This window comes from Rhinolophus sinicus, linkage group LG06 (assembly GCF_036562045.2).
Source record: "Rhinolophus sinicus isolate RSC01 linkage group LG06, ASM3656204v1, whole genome shotgun sequence".
Taxonomy (NCBI): Eukaryota; Metazoa; Chordata; class Mammalia; order Chiroptera; family Rhinolophidae; genus Rhinolophus; species Rhinolophus sinicus.
The window spans coordinates 127,951,702-127,972,461 of record NC_133756.1 but is presented as its reverse complement, the minus strand read 5'-3'; the positions used below and the strand labels follow the sequence as shown (position 1 = coordinate 127,972,461).

The following is a 20,760-nucleotide window of genomic DNA, read 5'->3' as shown; positions in this document are numbered from 1 at the left end:
TGGTCTTGCTCTCTGCTCATTTGTTTCTTTTACCAACTCTGAAAATGTGGTCCTGTCCTCCAGCACCCAGGCTTGTAGCTTAGCCCAGGGGCTCTCAAACCTGGCCGATCACCCAAACTACCCAGAATACAGATTCCCAGACCATACGTATTCAGAGACGCGGACTCAATTGGTTTTCAGTCTGTTTTGCCTTTTTGTTGTTGTTGTTGTTTTTTAAGCTTCTTAAGTACTTCTGATGATGATGGGCAGGCTTGGGGACCACTGATGCATCTCCCTTCTTCTTGACTCCCCCACTCTTCACTCTCCCACTGCCACAGAGACTTTAAAATCCATGCCAGTTTGACCACAAGACACTGTGGGCCTGCATGTGGCAGGCCATTCTCACCCACTCTCACAGCTTTAGGGAGAACTTCTCCGATGGCGAACGCAAACTACCCCTGCAACTGAGTTCTAGGTACAGATTTCCAGCTCCCTGCAGGTCACCTCATCCGGATGGCCACCCAATACCACGAGCACATTCCTCTCCTCTCTACAAACCTGCTTCTCCTGTCTCCACTCCCCATTCCATGTAATAGTCCCACCATCCTCCCTGCTCCCCAGAAGCAGAACCCTGAAACCATCTTCAACTCCTCCTTCTCTTTCACAAATGACATCCAGTCAGCCAGTCCTGTTGGTTCTATTTCTGGAATGTCCCCACCAACACTGCCCGTACCCTGGTTTAGGCCTCATCCTCTCCCACTGGACTATTGCAAGAGCCACCTAACTTGTGTTCACGCCCTGGGAACTGGCTTCGTAAAACACAGGCTGACTCATGTCATCTCTCCTGAAAAAAATGTCATGGCTTCCCTCTGTCCTCAGAAGGAGCACCGGACACCACGGCGAGGCATTCAAGGTCCTCCATGATACAGTGCCAGCCCACGTTTCCAAGCTCATCTACCATCACCCTCCAGGATACACCCTCATTTCTGAGAGCACCAGAGCTGGGCCCTTTCCGGACTCTGTGCCTTTATCGCACTGTTCCCTTAGGCATGAATGCCCTTCCCGTCCCTCTCTCCTCACAGTAGCAATTCTGAACCAGAAATCACCTAACGTTATATGCAAAAATCCCGTAACTACACACACACATGCATTTTTTCTGCAGAAAAGATCTACAGCTTTCCATAGATTCTCAAATGGGTCTATAATCCAAATTAAGTTAAAAAAAAACCCACAAAAAAACAAAAAAACCAAGTGGCCTTTTCCCACTCAAAGTTAGCTCAGATCACTTCTTTCTGCTTCTCTTCCACTCTTAAATACAGACATCTGCATTCCCCAATCATCAATAATCTCACTTTCCACTGCCCTACCACTAAGCTGTGAATATAATTCTAGTATAGAAAATACTTCCTTCTATGGAAGTACACAATATAGGAAGTACAGAATATACTTCCTTCTGTGTCACTGTTGTAGACGGTTATTGTATTGGCTGGCTTGGTTTCAAATGTCAACTCCACCACTTATTTCTACGTGACCCTGAATAAGTAACGTGACCTTGGTGGGACTCAGCTTCCTCAACTGTAAAATGGGGATAATCACAGTACCTACCTATAGCGTTAGATTGTTGTAAGGAATAAACAGATAACTCATTCCAAAGCAAAGAGAAAGTACCTAGCACATAGTAACTGGTCAAATAGGTCAGCTGTTTTCATTATTTTTGATCTGCTGTCCCCACTGCTGTCAAAGCACAGTGCATGCCGGCCCTCAATGAAAGATTTAGGAATCCATGTTTTCCTCCATCCCAGGGCGCATCCAGCCACTGCTACAACAAAGCATAACTTGGTAATAACTTAACATCCACTTCCTTTTGCTCCACTATGACCAGTTCTTGAGCCATCCTAATTAACTATTTTTTTACCCAGATTGCACAAGGGCTCACACCTTGTCTATAAACCTCCACATGGCCCCCGCACCCTCAACTTCCCAATCAAAGCACTGATGACGTTGGCTTTGCTATTCTCACAGGAACCAAACTATTTCAAAATCCCCCATTACTCATCGGTGCTTAGGACTCTAGAATTAACCCTTGTTCTGCTGCTGTGCCTATTTGGGCAGAAATCTTTCCTACCTCTTGAGCTAACATTTGCCAACACACATAGCAAAAACCGGGGTTTCCTCTTTCTCAATCTAGAAAGACAATTAAATATACAAACATCTTTCCTTTTTTTTTTCCTTTCTCCCTTTCTTTCTATCTAGTTCCTCCAACAGTAGAGGCCCTGGGGCTTAGAAGTTTATTTATTCACCTTCGTTGGTTTCAACTAATAATTCATGTATGCATATATTCAATAAACATTACTGACACCTTCTATGAGTACGTCCCATCAGACAGCAGGGTGGTGGCCCTGCCTTAAGGAGCTTCCAGCCTATTTCTGGCCAATTCACTTGAAATAACGCCCTGCAACACAGATCAGACCAAAAGAGGAAATCAAAGATGCCACATGGTGTTCACATGGAGAAATGGAAAGAACAAGTTCAGCTCAGACCCCAAGGCTCACTTTCGCAAGGCCTGGAGAACCTCTAGGGCTCGGATTATATAGCCATTTCCACATCAGGGCCTTGGGGGTCTCCACAGCCATAGGCCACTTCCTGGTCCTCAAAGATACGTTGTGAAAGTCCACTGTCTTCCAAAGGGATGATCCTGCATTTCCTTGACCAGTTCTCTAGATCATATTTCAGTGTCTTTGCCACATGATTAATTAGTGTAGGCAAACCTGCTTGTATGTGTTCATTCTGATGTCCCCTTGTCAGTGCTGCCACCACCTCATAAAACAGCCCCCTTCCTTCTTCTTTCTTGTGCTTATATGAAGTAGGCAAAGGGCAGATTCCCCGTCCTGTGCTCCCGTGGCTGGCAGAACTCAGGTCGGCAATTGGGGAGGGCTCGCCCAGAGATGCCCTCCTCCTTAACTTCTCTACTCCTTATAACTCAGCTCTCTAAGGCGAACCAGTAGGCCTGGCATCACAGTAAGAAAAGGGCATCCCTGGAGCTGTCGTCATAAGCAAGGACCCTGAAGACATCTGCTCCGAAGAAAAAAGTCATCGCCCAGCAACTGTTCTGCCCAGGCTGCCTGTAGGATCCTAGGGCACCAGAATCTTCCAGACATCTTCCTGGCCACCACCAGGGCCAGCCTTGTGATCTAGGATCCTCCTGCTGTGTTATTTGAGAAGCTTTCTTCCTGCCAGCATTGGGCCAGGTGCCCTGGACAATGGTGGCCAAGAACAGGCTTCAAAAGGCTAAGTGGAAGGTGACCATCTTCAAAGGGCTCTCAGACTTCCCAGAAAGCTCTGGCACACAGCCCTGACCTCAGGTCAGTGTTTCCTGCAAATGAACTTGTGAGGGCTCCATGAGGGCAGGGACCGCGTCTGTCTGGTTCACTGCTGTATCTCTGACAACCCTGAGCCCACGGCTGGAATACAGGTGGCGCTCAATACTGACTTCTTGAATTAATGTTGAATGACCTCCACCAAAGAAGCACAGAGGAAAGAGCCCAGGTTTTGGAGTCAGACAAGTCCTGGGTTTGAAACTCTCCTGTTCTTCCATTTATCCTGGTCCCTTTGTGCAAGCCCCTGTACCCCTCTTAGCCCCAGCTTCCTCATCTACAAGGTGGGGATCAGATCACCCACCTCAAACTGTTGCTGTGAGCTTGTTGTGAGCACTGGAGGGAAATACTATGTAAAGCCTTTTTAACCCAGTCCCTGGCAGGAAGCACTGTTTGGTTTTAGTTCATAAACACTTTTACAGCTCTCACTGTATACCAGGCACTGCTCAAACGTGGGAGGGAGGATCCCAGGTCTCTATTAGTTTGTTTACTTCTTCTAACAATCCTGTGAAGTAGGATCTAGTTCTATGCCTTTTGCAGCTGACGGAATGGATGCACAGAGGCGGAAAAGCAACGTGCCCCAAGTCTGATGTCTAGAAATCAGGATTCATGTCCGTTTCAAAGCCCAAGACGTGAAGTGCTACACTTTTCTGTCTCTAAAGCAAGCAGTGAGTGAATGTCAGCGCCTGTCCCTACCCTGGTTTTGATTATGGGAGAAGATACGTATGTGACCACATTGCCAGACCACGGTTTTCAGTTGCAACAGAAACACATCCGGGTATTCCCGTGGTTCGCTCTTTTGCCGTAGTTTAAATTAAGGTCTGCTCCGGTGAAATTCAATCCCAGACAAGTTTGTTGATCAAGAACTTCTCTTCCATCTTGTCCTCCTGCTACCTCCTCAACAACTACTTCCCAGAAAAAAAGACGCATAGCTATGTATAAATAAGGAAAGGGAAACACAAGGAAAAAGAGTGAGCTTGCAAGCTCTCAGGAACAAATTCAAAGAGGTCTCCTCCTCTTTCTAGTGATCCCTACGAACAGCTGCCACACACAGGGTGCCCAAGGCAGAAGTGACGTGTCCACATGGAGACCAACCACGTACAGTCTCAGCTGCCCCCCAGACCCAGAGAGCAGCGAGAAGCCATCTCTTCAAATGGTCCAAACCTCATCGCAAAGAGCCTGCCATTCTTCCCCTCTATAAGACTGCATCTGTCCTACTGCCAACCACGGAGGAAATTTCATTACCAAAATAAGTCAGCGCTGCACTTGACCTTCCTTCTCCAATGGCTCAGGATTAGTGACATCACAATGTACTCTACAAATGCTGAGAAATATCGCAATAGCCCGCTCAAGTCAAAAACACTTGCTATTTCACTAAAAGACATTAAATTATTTTGATTTTACTCCATGGAATCCCAAATGCTTTCAATGTTTTCACTTTAAAAATGCTCAAGAGAAAAAGTATGCTCTCAGGACCTTAAGCAACCTCGATTCCTGGTCTGGTTTGTGTCCTGATTCACGTACGGTAAGAGGGAGAACAGGCCAGAAGCTAAGAAACAGTAGCTCTGGCCCACACTGCTCACATGACTCCATCCCCAAGTGGCTGGGGCCTCACTGTGGAGTCTCCCAACCCAACCTTTTCTCATCCTCCAAGTAACAAGCAGGTCACAGGAAGCTCCAAGGTACCTGGGGCAGTTCCAGTTACGGGGTCCAGTCTCCACCTCCCATAACCCAGCAACCACATTTCCCTTTCAAAGTAGCAGTAGAAGCAAAGTTCCTTCCTGTTGTCCAAAGAGAGGGAGTGGAAGGCAATGTTTTCTCCCCAAGGCAGCTGCCTGGAGGTGGGGTGGCTTCAGGGCCACTGCAGCAAATGCATCTCCTGCACCCCCAAATCAGGACACATGACCCTGCAGCTATAACTCCTAATGTTGCTTGCTCAAATGGATAGCCCCATTTTAAATCAGGTTGGTCACCAACATGGTTAGTAAGTGAAGGCTGATTTAAGGAAAAAAAGAATCTACCCACCAAGAACATGCTCTGAGGAAACATTCAGAATCTGATTACCCTGGGTATTAAAGACATGCTCCCACAACTACCATCAGGTTTGTCAAGGGACTGATCACTCTTACTGAGGAACAAGTCCCCAAATCACAGCATCATAACAGAAGAGTCTCAAGGACCCACAAACATCATCTACTTTACCCTCTTTTCTTACAGGGGAAAAAAACTGAGACGCAGACCCAGTACAGGACTATTCAAGTTCACTACTACTAGATGACTCAAACCCACAACTTCTCACCATTCGGTTTCCTAGCCCGCTGCCTCTGATACCCAATCACCAACAAGAGCTCTTATGCAATTATTTTCACACACACAAAAATATTTTTTTGATGGAGCTACAGGCAAATTGTATATCCATCACAGCTGCTACCTCATAAGTACACTCAACAAAGAAAATAAAACTGGAGTTGAAAAAATTAACTTTTGCTTTGAATTATGTTTTCAGTCCTGAGACCTCGTTCCTAAAGGGACAATGCCTTTCCCAGAATTCCTTAGGAGAAATGAAGCGCTGTAGTTATTCCCAAGCAGGATTTTCAATACTAGGCCAATATTTTAGATTATAACAATTTCTGGGTAACAAATGGGAGTTGTACAAGGTAGACTGGCTCGAAGCCACCTTCACTACTTGTAATAAAATCAGCTTCAAAGATGGCTCAAAGATTAAAGTGCTTTTCTCTGTCTTTAGAATGGGGAGGTTGCATTTTTCAGGTCTGAAGAGAAGACCCTGAAAGCAAAGAGCCAGGCTGAGGATCAGGTAGCCTAGGAAAGACACAAACACACAGAAAAATCAAAGGCCCTGAAACTTTCTATCCACAGCAACTGAGATGTTTCCTCTTGAGTCCAATTCACCAGACCCGAAGGAGCTTCTCTGGCTAGAGGATCACACGAGAGCATAAAACAAATGCTGAAGGTTTGGGTTCTCCCCTACCCCACCCCGTGTGTGTGACACTGACAGGCTGAGAGACTCCAATGCTGCAGAAAGCAAAATTTTCCTTGTTTCCATTACATCATCCAAGTTGGAGAGGAGGAGGGTGGGGGGGCACAGCTGGTGGCAGCTGCACTACCATCTGCTCTCTCCTTAGCAGTGTGTGCTAGTTTGAGCTGCAGCCTCCTATGGCTCCTGACAGAGGAGGCTCAGGAGTAAAGGCACAGCACCCTATTATGGAAAAGCTCTCAAATTATTTAGAAATAAATCACTCTTGTGATAAGTTAACAACCTCAGGTTGGTGGCTGAGCCGGGTCTCTTTGAGTTTCGGTTATTGGTTTGCATCTCTTTAGACTCAGCTCTAGTACAAACTCTGTCAACTCAATATGCCCCATCAGACAAGTAGAATGTACAAGCAACCACCTGCCATCTGCTTCCCAAAAGGGAGGCAGCCACAAAGTACAGGTCTACAGCTGGACACATTATGGAAGGAGCGGGGAATGCCCAAAGCCCGCATGCAAACTCCAGACCACGGATGTGTACGTGCCACTGCCTTTGGCATCCCAAGCCATCTGGGCAACTGCTCTTGCCCTCTTGGGCTCTCATGGAGTTTCCTGCAGAACACACCGCCAGGTGTCCCCTTATAGAATGGGAGACAGGTGAGAATGGCCGGGGGGGAGGGGTTAATGCCTTGTCTGCCATTCAACTACAAACTGGCAACAAAGCAGCCAACTGGCTGATCAAGCCACGCACATGTTTCACCTGACCTGTACAAGGTTGTGTTAAAAAAAAAAAAAGTGCTGGCTTTTTAAAAATGAGTAGATTTCCTACGTAAACGTCTACGATTGCTAGCTCTTCTTGGGGAAAAAAACTATATGTGTGTGTGTGTGTGTGTGTGTGTGTGTGTGTGTGTGCGCGCGCACGCGTGTGTGTGTTCAATCAAGAGATTTGGCAGCACCAGGCCCCCATTTCTAGGTGGCACCAGTCCGTTACCTGTAGCGAGTGGCAGCGCTTCCTCTCAACGGGGTACGCACTCTCAAGAACTAGTCCCCACGTTCACATCTGCATATGCCACTGCAACTATCTGTGTTCCTACCTGGACCTTGAAAGCTTTTGCTATAACGCCACTGAGCAAGGAGAAGGAGAAGAAACCCCAGGGAATGATTTCCCAATGGTCCCTCAGTGACTCTCCTCTTTAGCTGAGCTGCAGTCTGCTGGATGGCCAACTACAGTTCTACGAAGCTCATTCAGCGCAACATAATGAATGGATCTCAGCAGAAGGCGAGTTATAATGATCTTTTACTACGAAAGCAGGTTGCAGCATTTCAAAGGAGCATTCCAAACCACTTACCATACATCTTGCCTTCGTCTGATAAGATGATTTTCCTCCTCCCACATGGTGGATAGATAGCCAAGGCTTCCTGAAAGCTCTGCTCAATATCAGGGCTCCAGACCCCTTCTGCATCGTTGTCAATTGGCTTATCTGCAGAGTCACTCATCCTTTCCATGTTTTCGGCAGGGCTCTCACTGCCGCTCCAGCTGCTGGGCTCAATTTTGGCGGTTGGATTTTCCAAGCCGAAGCCTGGAGCCTTTTCAAGAAAATAAACCTAAGAGAGAAATCAAAAGATAGTGTGATAAGGACGAGGTAGCCACCAACATACTGCTACTGCTCTTGGTAGTTTCATTGCACATTATTCCGTCGGCAGCTTTGCTTGGAGAGCAACTCCTACCAGAAAATATGGAATTTTCAGATCCAAGGGGCTTTTGTTCTTTATGCATCATGCTATACAGAAATGCAATCATCTCAATACAGAAATGCAAAGGCAGATAGAAGCTGGACAATCTTCACGGAGGAGAGAGGAAGTTTTCATGTGAGAATGGTACACATGTTCACAGTGGATCATACAAAACATTTACCCAGTGCCTCCTATCAGGAGCACTTTGCTCACTGATAATCAAATCACCACAGCAGCGCAAGTTGTTTAAAATAAAATCAAGGAAAACAAAAGACGTCTGCCTCACTGTGGCAACTGACATGAGAACTCTGAAATGTTAAACCATTCCGGTATTTGTGACTGAGATCACCCGGATGCAAGATGGTGGCAGCATGGAGGAAGGACGGAGGGCGACTATTTTGTTATCACAAATACACTACTGAGACAGCTCTGCCAGGTGACCTGGACCTGCTAGTCCCAAGCATTTCTCTGTGGGACTTTGACACTGTACAGTCAGGTCACGTTGCCGCTCTCAGCTTCTGGACTGTAACCTTGAAGCAGAGACCAAGTTGTCCCCATTCCTGCCTTCCCTGCAATGGCTACAAGTGGCCAGGACATTTGCAGAAAGAAATGTTTTACACCTATATGGGCACTTCATCCGGCAACCTACTCAGAATTCCTGATTGTAAGAAAATCATGGGGAAGGCTTTCATTTATTTCTCTGTAGCACTGAGATTACAGAACCAAAAGAAATCTTTCTCAAAGATATAGTCCCCTTAAATTATGCATGAAACGTATGGTTTTAAAGAGATAAGCTTTCCAAACAAATGTCAAACGGGCACAAACACCAATGTGAAAATGATCTAATCCAGTACCCCATGCTGTCCGCACACTAACATATCAATATTTCTTTGTTGAAAAGGCATCAGATCATTAATTCAAAGCCTTCTCCAAAAATGAGAAGAATTGCTCCTGCGCACTGATGGAAGAGGGGAGGCACAGGGCCTGAGTAGGGATGGCTTAGTGGGACCACCATTCCCCGCTGTCTGCCCATCAAGTCTGTACAACATTACAACAGAGGCAGCCAGGAGGGGAGCAGGTGCTGGCGGCCTCACCAGGCACCAGGGACCGCTCTGTGTTCCAGTGCAGTCACCTGAGATCAAGCAGCCTGTCTTCTTTCCTTCTCCCTCCCAATTGTATCCCTTTCCCCTGCCCTCCCCCACTGGTGCGTATCAACAGATCCCAGGTGCAGAAACTCTGGGGCACATGAACATTACACAATTAGTGGTATAAATAGTGGGTACTTTTGGCTGCGTACCCTGACAGATTTTTACATTTGGCAGCACCTGGATCAAAGAAACCCTCAGGTTGTCTGCCTTTAAATGCTGCCACGGATCCATCATTCAAAGAAGCTGTCAGCAAAATATTTACTACTTCTTACCAACACATGTACATTGACACAGGACGTTAAAAACTGCCAAATGTTGAGGTATAAATTATGCCACAAGAAAGGGTGTTCATCTGACCCCCAGATGAACCGTGCGATGCCTGCAGTGTGGGTCTTTTGAATTCTCAAATTATTACATTTTTTGTTGGGATCTAAGAGTCTTATAAAACTCAAGCTGTACTCTCCCCTAGAGTCTGTTCTCCAAAGTGGTTCACTGGAGAAATTATGAGAAAACAACTGAATGCTCTGAGAGCAGTGGCTAGTCCACCTTCTCCTTCTCCACCTTCCCCAAAAGAAATCAAAACAATAGACACATACAAAAATACAGGCCAGTCCTGGAGCTCTGGGCAGCTCAGAGCAGTATGAATTCACTCCAAGGAGCCACATTTTAAGATAAACAGTGGATGTCCCCAGCACGCAACCACTGTGGTAGAGGGATGGAATCCAGGCCAGTAAGGGCCAGCTGAAGGGACCACGGGAGCTTTCCTTGCCTAAAAAGAATATTATCATATAACTGGAAGCTTTCAAGTCTCCAGACGAAAACACACCAAAACCTCCTAATTCAATGTGTGAATTCCCTCTAACACGTCTCATTGACTGGCCATCCGTTCTATGCTTGGACGTCACCAATGACAAGGAGCCCACTACCTCCCCCAATACCAACTCCTTTGCACTGACCTACTGAAATTCTTCCATCTCTTAGGCTAAAACCCATGTCCTGGTGAACTTCCACCCACCCATCCTATCCATGCAGGAGGATATCGCTCTCCAAAACACCCACTTAGGTATGACAGGTGCAGCCCCTGGGCTCCTGACTGTCTCCTAGACTAGACATAATTCACATCCCCCCTTGCCCAGCCCTCACGAACACATCCCAGTTTGTCCACAACCCTCAAGAAATGACACTCAGAGGTGGATTGACTGTATGATCCATAAAACTTCTAAGCTCCCACACTCCAAGTGCTGTTTCTGAATTCCCTCTCTTGTGCAATTGGTTTAGGAGCTAAACACAGAAGTTTATATTTATTCCTATTAAATTCCATTATTTTTAGCCTGAGCCCGTGGCCCAAAGCTGGTAAGAGCTTTCTGAATTATAATCGCTATGCTTAGTGTCCTTAGACATTAGAGAATCTCTGAAAAGCCATCTGTCACATGGAGAGAGTGTAAACCCATTCTGTGGAAGTTCTAAGATTCTAGATCAACGTAAGAAAAAAATTTCCTGCTAGTTCAACCAGCGGGAGACTGCCTTCAAGACGAACAGCAGAGTCTTGCAGACAACCCTTTCAAGTTACCTCTACAGCAAGGGTCACAAGCTCTTGGTTGTTTGGGGAATGCAGTACTAGCTAGCATTCATCGACCCATCTACTTAGTAAGCACAGGCACTGTTCTGTTCTAAATGCTCACATGCTTTTATTCATTTACAGCAAAGGGAAGAACTCTGTGTCCAGGCTCTTGCAATTTGGTCAACTGGAGCTTAGCAGGATGGAATTACCTACTCTGGACTAGGGCCAGGACACAACCTCAGAAGCTACCAGATACATAATCCACAGAGTTATACAGACCCTTGGTTTTACAACCCAATTGTAAGATGAGGCCCTGTGTGGGCAGAGAGTTTCCGATCACAAGATTGGGGCTGGCTGAGAAAAGCTCCCCCCCCCCCCGCCCCCGTACTGGATACCGAAATAACCATTCTGGCATTCCTTCCCTCAGGTCCTTCCAGCCCAGCTCAAAATCCACCTCATCCTGGAAACTGTCCTTGTAGCTATCTAGTGGCTCAGAGTATCAGCCACACACTAGGAGTGTCCTGAAAACGTGTGGAACTGGTTAACTACCACGCAACCTACCTGGTTTCCAAATACGTAGCAAGAATCAGCTGCTTATTGCCAACACTACGGTCTAATCGAGTGAATTATGCATAGAATACCTGTGTCTGAAGAGCTGATGTCCTCACCTCCTCATCCATCCTTTGAGCAAAGGAGTTACCTTTCGGTCAATTCACTAAATGAGGAACAACATAGAATTGGGGTGGAGGGGGACATAATATGAAGGCTCCAACTGATCTGGGCTCCAGACCTGGCTTGCCCACTGACCATGCCGTCCAGACTAAAGTCCTTAACCTCTCAGAAGCTCAGGTTTTATTTGTAAAAGTGGAGATAATCAATTCAATTCAATCCCAATACAGAAAAATCACTAAGGGGTGAAGGGACTCTACTCCACAGGCTGCCGTAAAGATTTAGAGATAATGAGCGAAGGTGCTTTCATCTGTAGAACCACAACCAGATGTTCATTTGTTTTCAAGTCCATCATTTCTAGACAGTGGTATGTACCTCGTGATGCCCAATTTCCCACTGCTAATGGGACGCTGCAGAAATGAAGGTACTTCCCTTAATGGTCCCGTTTGGGAAATAAATTTACAAAGGATCCCCTGTCTTAGGTCTTGAGGTGACTAGACAGAAAATTTAAACTGATAAACAAACACTTTTACTTCTAACACTCATCTAAATCTAAACTTACATTCACAGGGTCAATAACTTTCATATTCTAGTTTGGTTCAGGGGAATAATCCCAAACCTAAATGAATGCCTAAAATGAAAGAGAGAAGGGAATTCTTGTTTGCTAAAATTATACTGTGTATCATGTGTGCTTCAGTTTCCATCATTAACATTTTTTTTCCTACAGGTTCCTTTTTTTCCTGAAACTATTCCTACCCACACCATAATAAATTCCAAAAAGAACTATTATCAGAGACCCAAATATTGCTGCTAAGTGCCCCAATAGCCATACTCCCTACATGGATCATCCTTTTACAATTACCCACGGACACTGCCAGCAGGGTAGCATGAGTACAGTGGAATGACATCATTTGTGTATTCGACCAATACGCATTAATACTAGCGCCTGGGGGAAGAAGGGAGAGAGACAGTCACATAAAGGTGCTTCTAACACCAACTCTAGTCAAGGAACGTACGAGTACATACAAAGGATATGACATAAGACACAGGAATCTGCTGCTCCTGTCATCTGAGTTCCTATGGGGCTCCCGTAATGTAACCATCTCACCCACTTATGGATGATTTAAGAGCTCTTAAATAAAAGAGTTAGTTTTAACTAACCCTCATGATTAATAAAACACCACCGATCATGAAGGTCACAAAAAAAGCCATCCCGCTTGTTTTCGCCAATGACTTAATACACTATGAGGCAAGAGGAAAAGAGCTGGACTAGAAGTTAGGACTCTGTCTCCACCTCAGCAACCCAGGACCGCATAATACTTACAGCCCCTGTTGCCTCAGTTTTCACCATTAACTCTGAATGAGGCCAACTTAGTCATTCATCACCTTGTGTTCCCATGGACTCTACACCCCAGTGTCCTGAGGGCAGGGACTGTTACACTCACCACAGTATCCCCAGTACTAGCAAAATAAATACTGACATAATAAATACTCAAAGAAAGAAAGACTAAACCCACAACCAGATGACAGGAACACTCTTTGATAACAACATGACTGAACTTATCATCAAGCTTTCCATGAGACGGGACTGAGTTTCAGCTCCCTTTCCATTCCTCACCCTGACTCTGGCCAAGGTCTAATGAGTGGTAAGAGCCCAAAGGATGTCACCAAATTAGGAAGATCTAAGAAGGCAGCCTTAAGCCGGCAGTTTGGATAACCAAGAATTGGCTGTCTGATCCAATTTCTTATTTATTAATCATGATTACTGACAACCAAAAGTCCTTCAGTGTTAAAGGGACAAATATCGTTTGGGTCGCTTAGAAGGTAAACTTCTTCTACCACAAACAAACCTTATTTTGAGATACAATATTGTAAGAGAAGCAGAAGGTGACAGCTCTAAGAAAAACCATACAGGAAGCAAAGTAGTGAGGAGGTAAAGACCAGAAGCCAAAGAAGTGGCCAAGGAAGAAATTCAAAGAGTTGAAAAATGGTAGCAAAGCAAATTTGAGTGAGTTGGTGAATGAAAAAGGCAACATATAGGGAGTGGCACTGAGAAGAAAGCTAAGACAAAAGATTTCTAAGCACTCAGGAGAATGTGGAAGTAGACACAGGTGGGTGCCATTTTAGTGTTTAAAAAAAGAGAATCACATAGTTGGAATGGTATTTGCAGTAGACGATTCAACCAAGCATTTGATGGTTCAAAGGTCACTGAGATCTTAGTGAAAGCCCAAATTTTTCTCAAGAGAAAAACTGCCCTCCAACAAAAAGGGTAGGAAAAGGGAAGCTTTACTTCCAAAGTGAAGTGGTACATGAAATCCAAAGCCAACCACCTCCCTGTGAACCACGTTTCAAGCACTGTATTTGAAGCTTTCACCGATAGGACCTTATTTAATCATTGCAATACCCTCACTGGGTATCATCCCCACCTTATGAGGTCCAGAGGCCTAAAGAAGTTGACCAAAGCCAAATACTTAACAGAATTTGAATGTAAGAATCATTTGTCCTGAGAGAATGTACATTCCATGGGACTGTCAGACACACTACACCCTTACTGGACAGTAGGCTGGAGGCTGGATTTCACAGGGAGAGAATATAGGCAGCGCTCTAGCCTCAGCTCTGTCCATGACCAACACCATCAAGCATAGTCTAATTAATTCCTAATGAATACTGATGATACTGACTCACCTCCCTGGGTAGTTGGGAGGAATGTCAGGCACTAATGATGGTTAATCGCTTTTGCATATGTAAAGTGGGGCAAGTTATTATTTTCCTACCATTTCAGATACTAGCCAAACTTGCTAACAAGTGGCTTGAGAAACACAGGTGAAGATCAGCAGCCTGATTTTGAACGCAGCCTCCAGGGAGGTGGAACTGTAGAACGTAAGTCACTGTCAAAGAGAGAGCAGAACTTTCAGGGAATTCTGACACAGAGAATTGAGGCCACATCTGCCAGTGAGCTTTGGTGTCATATACTCCAATTGCCAACAGGTTCCCTCTAATTTCAGCAAGAAGGAATGGATAATTAGTCCCTCTCATTTTCAAAAATCACTTCCATATCAACAGGCTCCATCAACAAGCCAAGCCCCTGATGCTGGGCACCCCATTAGAAGACTTAGCATTGCCTTCCTGAGATTCCCTGATTAATTCTCAGCCCTAAGTACGTGCCCAGGTGACAGCTCAAGAAAGGCTTTGATTGATTTCATGCTATGCAGCTCTGTATTACCAGCCTTTAGGGGAATCACCTTCCCCATCCCCTTAATGAATCTGTCAGCCTTTGAGAACAGAAATCCGTGCCTCTTCCTTTCCCCCATCACCACCACCAGTGAAGCTAATCACCGCTCTCCTTCATGAGTAGACTGCATCAGAAGGACATGGCCCTAGACTCAGGTCCAGACATCCTGTCCCATCTGACCATTCCAAAGTGAAGGTCTGACATTAACAGTACACTCATGCAGGAAGCATGTGTTGGATGACATGACTTGCAGCCTGAGTCACAGACCCCTGGGAATTGGACAATTTAACCTCAGGAAATATATTTCAAACCCGGAAACCGAAGTTTTTTTCCTGCTCTATGAGAAAAAAAAAAAAAAATGCCACAAGAGTTAGCAGTAAATAGCTGTCAGTAAGCATTTCAAAAGGAAAACGTGTAAGCCCTTTCCCAGCTATAACAGTCAAAGAAAGCCCCACAATTAACGCCCCCAATTCCAATGGTTCTGTAGATTGAACATACATGACAAAGACTCACCAATCATATTGCTGACTAAAAACAAAATAAAACAAAACCAATACCCAGAAAATGATACTCTTTAGTCACTACGTTGTGGATACCATCACTTTCTTAGTTGCTAAGAGTCACCACCAGATTATCACGATGCCTTGGCATTTTAAATGATAATTAGTACAAATTCAAAATCAAAAGTAGACAGTTCATATTTTAAATGATATCAACACGCAAGATAAATACATACAATGCATTTGGCCAATCCTTACGACAAGCATTTCAAGAAGGTCCATCTCGGCCCCATGCCCGAAGGAATGCCTACAAATGGGCCTCATACAATCCGAACGCTGGTTCCCTGGGTGGCAAGCCTATGGGTGGTGCCTGGGGTGTCATCCTTCTTACAAGAGGACAGTGGAGACTCACTCAATGTTTCACAGCTTGTTGCAGGCCAGCTTAATGATATGTTGGCTCTGGACTGACTCGAGTCCCAGCAGCTCATCTGCCCAGATGCAGCTCCTTTGGCTGATCCGGAATTCTAATTCTGCTGCATCAGAAAAGGTCTTCTCCGCTCCGCGTACAGCATTTCCCCGAAAATAAGACCTCGCAGGACCATCAGCTCTAATGCGCCTTTTGGGGCAAAAATTAATATAAGACCTGGTTTTATATTATAGTAAAATATGACTGGGTCTTATATTAATTTTTGCTGATTAGAGCTGATGAGTATGAAGAAATGGTCCTGGATCTCCTTCTCCAGCTTCTATGACTTAGGAGGCTCCTCTCATCGTGGCCATTCCCCGTCTACCCTAGACAGCACGCTGGGGTACAGAAGCAACAGGCAAATCCACAATTTACTTCTGATTGGCTAATACGCTAATTAGTAAGGCAAACTGGCCCCAAGATGGTATTTGAAAGTGCTGCAATGTGAAGGCCAAGTCCTGCTCTGGTTCTTGCACTACACGCACAAATGCTCTCTAAAGACCAACTGATCCACATCGATCTATCTCATCAGCACTCGCCTCAGAGGATCCAACATCTACGCGCCAGCAAGTCCAGAAGGAAAAACCTCCTGTTTCCTGTCAACTTAGGGTGACCGAGAACACAATTCATCACAACACACTTGGTCCCTTTCCATCATCTCAACCATCAGAAATCAGGGTATCACTTTTGTGTGAGGGTATTGGGTCGGGCCTATCTGCCTTTTAAATACACATGTCTAATGGATCTAAACATACAGACCCTGACATACTACCCAAGTCATCTGGGATTGTTTTCTGAGTCCCAAAACATGATCATGAAACTCCTTGGGAGCAGACATACAGCTTGTGTGACCAGTAGGACCGAGACAGGGGCATGTAGCATTAACACAGGACAAAAGTGAGACAACACAGAACAACAGAGAGAACCAACCTGTTTGTTCCAGTACCTTTCTGATTCCAGTTGCCTTAGAGAAAGTTTATTCCAGGAGCTCTGAATAACTGCTTTTATTAAATTATGCTTTTATGTGAGGGCATGAGCATACTAAGAAACATCCCGTCAGTCACTGGATTTTCTACAAGGATGGTGGGGTATCCATTGCAACATTAAGGTTTCTCTTCACAAAGACCCCAAAGGAAAGTTCAATCATAAACAAAATGCTGTGTGTTTTTTACCTTGTGGTTAGTTGTCTAGGCCTTGGCTTTCCTCAGTGGCTGCCAAGGAGCAGTGAGCCACACTGGCAGGCCCCTCAGAGAAAGCACGGAGGCTATTTTGGTCGGCAAGTTTGGTTTCATTCTTAAACCCACTCTAGGTCCCTACCTCTAGTCCCTTCTTTTTTTTCCTTCTTTTCCCCACTTTTAATTTATGCTATTTTACAGCCTTGCAAGCTGCCTTAAGTTCATTCTGAAACAAGATAGGGTAGAAATATGAATGGGGAAATTATTTCTGTTTTATAATGCCCCCTCCCCCCACCATGTGCCAGGCACTAGAGCTATGAAATAAATGGGTTACCCTCCCTGCCCTCAAGAAGCACCCTTCCAGCAAGGAGACAGATAAGTAAGTTATCCTTCAAGACTTCAAGCCCCTTGGGAGGGAGGCCTGGCCTGCCCTCCCCCCTCTCCCTCCTCAGAACTTCTGCACGTAGCACCTTTGCTCACTCACCACATAGGAATGATTTGTTTACGTGTCTATCACCCTCGTGGGTTTGTGAGATCCGTGCCTTTAATCAGTTTTCGATCCTGGGTGCTTAACAGGATGTCATCGGAAATGCTCCCCCAAAATAATGCTTGAATAGATGCCTAAAATAATGAGTCCATGGGTGAATAAATGAACAACTAAATGAATATAAGATGTCAAAGGAGGAATAAACAAAGTGCCGTTGGAACACAGAAATAGGAGTAGATGCTGTGTCTCGGGTCAACAAGCGCCTCAGGGAGGTGACGTTTAGGCTGGTCTTAAAGCCGGAGTAGGACTCACTGGGCTAATTACCAGAAAAGCACAGGGAGGCCTGTTCAGAAAAGATGTCCATGGAGGAGAAGTGGTGAAGAAAGGGCAAAGTGAGAAAGCAGAATGGTTGGGGCAGAGGCTGGGAAAGTGAGCTCAGTGAGATGGCAAGGGGCCTCACACACTGTGACAAAAGGTTTGGACTGTTTCATACAAAGGCAACAGGGAATTAGGGGGTGAAGAACAAGTAATTTCATAAAGTTGGAATCAGAATTTTTTAATCAAAAGCATTTTCAGTGTGGCCCAAGGCCAGAACAGTTCTCTAGACAAATTCAAGTGTTATAATGTGGCACATCCCTTAAGCATTTCCAATTTATAAAGGCGTTTTAATGCACCATAACATAATGACAGTTTATAAAGGTGTGCTTGTTTAAACAGCCCAGAGCCACAGGATTAACTGTTAGGTACCAAGGCACACAGCTCTTCCAGTAAACACTCATCAGACTTTGCCTTCAAGCACTCTACATTATTTCCCCGGTCCCTAAAGAGGGCTGTGCGGTCATCCCTACACCTAGCCTGGGGACTAGAATGTTTACGCTCACACGGAGACACCCACATCTGTGAATGGCCAGAGTGGAAACAGTACCTAATGCCCCCATGAGCAAATGTACCAACTAACCAAAACTACATGACGTTGTGTGTTCACAAACGTCCACTGGTTCCCAGGGTTCACTGATACAACTGAGTCCCCACCCTTCAAGTGAGAAACATAATCTGCCATTTAATGATGACACAATGATGGAGCAGCTACAAAACAGGTCTTACACAAAGACGGATGCAAATTCAGGGGCCCATTAGAGAACCTGGCTGGAGTAGCACCCAAAGTTGGCCCATCATCCTAGGCTTCTCCCATCGTTTCTGAGGCAACTCATCACTAAGAATACCCACTCATCCCTCACCTCTCAACTGTATCCCCTCCACACCTCTCCACCCCACTAACTCTGCTTCTCTCTTACAGGCAGAAGCTCCCCTCTCTGTGAGCTGGGCTGTCACGTATGCCCCCACATGCCCACTGCTGCCAACAACCTGGTTCTGCCAGGTTCCCAAGTTTGGATATACATCGGGATGACATACGTGACTTCTTAAAAAGAAAGATCCCACCTTGAATGCCAGAAATACTAAATCAGCATCCTTAGGAGATGTATTTGTAGCAAGACTCTCCCAGGCTTTTCCTAAAATGCAAATATAACTTTTATCATACACTCATTTGAGATCTTTCGGCAGATCCCCATCCCCTCCAGGACCCAACTGCATAATAGGGTCCCAAAGCCCTAACTGCCTGATCCTAGCCTGCTTCTCAGTGCCTGTCCAGTCCCTGACCTTCCGGCCAGACCAGCAGTCCAAGGTGCCCAGACACAGCAGGCTGCCTGCTTCATGCCTTCAGCCACCTGGGTCAGATGCTTCTCTCCCCAGTTACTCCACCTAATGAATGTCTATGGTTCCTTTCAAAACGAAAGCAAAGCCACCTACCTCTCCTCTGGGAAGCCTTAGTCATTTCTCCGCTCAGAAAGTCATTTGTGTGTCCCCACGCACCTCAAACAAACTTCCAATACCATACTTGGTACACTTCATCATGATTTCTCTTAAGATACTGTCTCGGGGCTGGCCCAGTGGCTCAGGTGGTTGGAGCTCCGTGCTCCTAACGCCGAGGGCTTCCGGTTCGATTCCCACATTGGCCAGTGGGCTCTCAACCACAAGGTTGCCGGTTCAATTCCCACTAGGGATGGTGGGTTCTGCTCCCTGCAACTAGGATTGAACATGGCACCTTGAGCTGAGCTGCCACTGAGCTCCCGGATGGTTCAGCTGGTTGGAGCACGTCCTCTCAACCACAAGGTTGCTGGTTCGACTCCCACAATGGATGGTGGGCTGCACCCCTACAACTAACAATAGCAACTGGACCTGGAGCTGAGCTGTGCCCTCCACAACTAAGACTGAAAGGACAACAACTTGAATTGGAAAAAATCCTGGAAATACACACTGTTCCCCAATAAAGTCCCGCCAATGAAGTCCTGTTCCCCTTCCCCAACAAAATCTTTAAAAAAAGAAAAAGAAAAAAGAAAAGATACTGTCTTCCAGCTAATCAGCAAGTTCCTTGGCATTCCTACATTGAACATTTCTCAATACCAGACAAGTTGTTGGAACGCAACTGATGTTTGCTCGATGTTTTCCTTCATGGATATGCCTAGAGTTGCAGGGACCACGCCGTGCATCTGGAGAGTCTATATGGAAAAGCAGTTCAATACACACATATATAAAACATATGTAGGGTTTTGGAATCCCAAAGAGTTTGAATTTTGAGTTCTCCACTTATTAGCTGTGTCTCAGGATTTTCTTTTGTTTTTGTTTTTTTCTGTGCAAAATGGGAATTAATCATTTTACCTGGTGCAAAAATTAAATGAGATGATGATCCATGCAAAAGTACAGTTTCTCAAAGTCACGGGCGTTATTACATACATTACTTATCTGCAGCTTGCATATTAGAAGGCATGTGTATACGCACGTATGTCTTGGAACTGTGCCTGACACAGGTTCTCAAATAACTGTTAAACAAATGTATATAACTAATTAATAATTACCGCTAATGTATCTGTCTTTCCTGCTATTCTGCAAATTTTCAGAGGCAGGGACTCTGTCCCATTTATTTCTGTACCTCATCCCCACTCTGGCTCAATAAATTGTTCAATTCAGTTTAACATAAAATATTAATACAATTTTTATGACTATTAAGAAATTCATCCTTGTCTAAGGAATCACAAAGACAGCCTGAGGCATACTCAAGAACAAATTAAAAAACCCACTGGCTTGGAAATCTTCCTCCTGTCTGCAAAACCCTAACTAGCAGGCCTCCAGGCTCAACATAAACTCTTCCGGCCACCACCTCAATGCAGGGCCTGTCGCCTCCTGAGGCACAATCGGAGGTCTTCCTCATGATACACACCACCCCCCAGTCTGTGGCATCCCAGCCCTGCTGCTCCACCTGGGAGATAGGCAGGCAGCAGGAGCAGGAGCCTGCCTTTTCAGCTCACAGCCAGTTCACCCCCCAGGGGGTTCAGGGGCACAGTCAGGAGATGTGTCAGGTTACCACAAAAATAACAGAGGACCTACACT

General features: G+C 45.4%; 1 protein-coding gene across 8 annotated transcripts in view; it reads right to left on the bottom strand.

Annotated features, from left to right (window-relative positions):
- The window catches only part of TEAD1 (TEA domain transcription factor 1), a 254,546-nt gene that overhangs the window by 167,910 nt on the left and 65,876 nt on the right, over window positions 1-20,760 (bottom strand). For all 8 annotated transcript variants that reach the window (XM_074336011.1, XM_074336012.1, XM_074336015.1 and 5 more), the window contains exon 2: window positions 7,691-7,946. In XM_074336011.1, coding sequence (XP_074192112.1) covers window positions 7,691-7,847 — 157 coding nt within the window. In that variant the 5' untranslated portion in view covers window positions 7,848-7,946. The remainder of the gene's footprint in view (window positions 1-7,690; window positions 7,947-20,760) is intronic.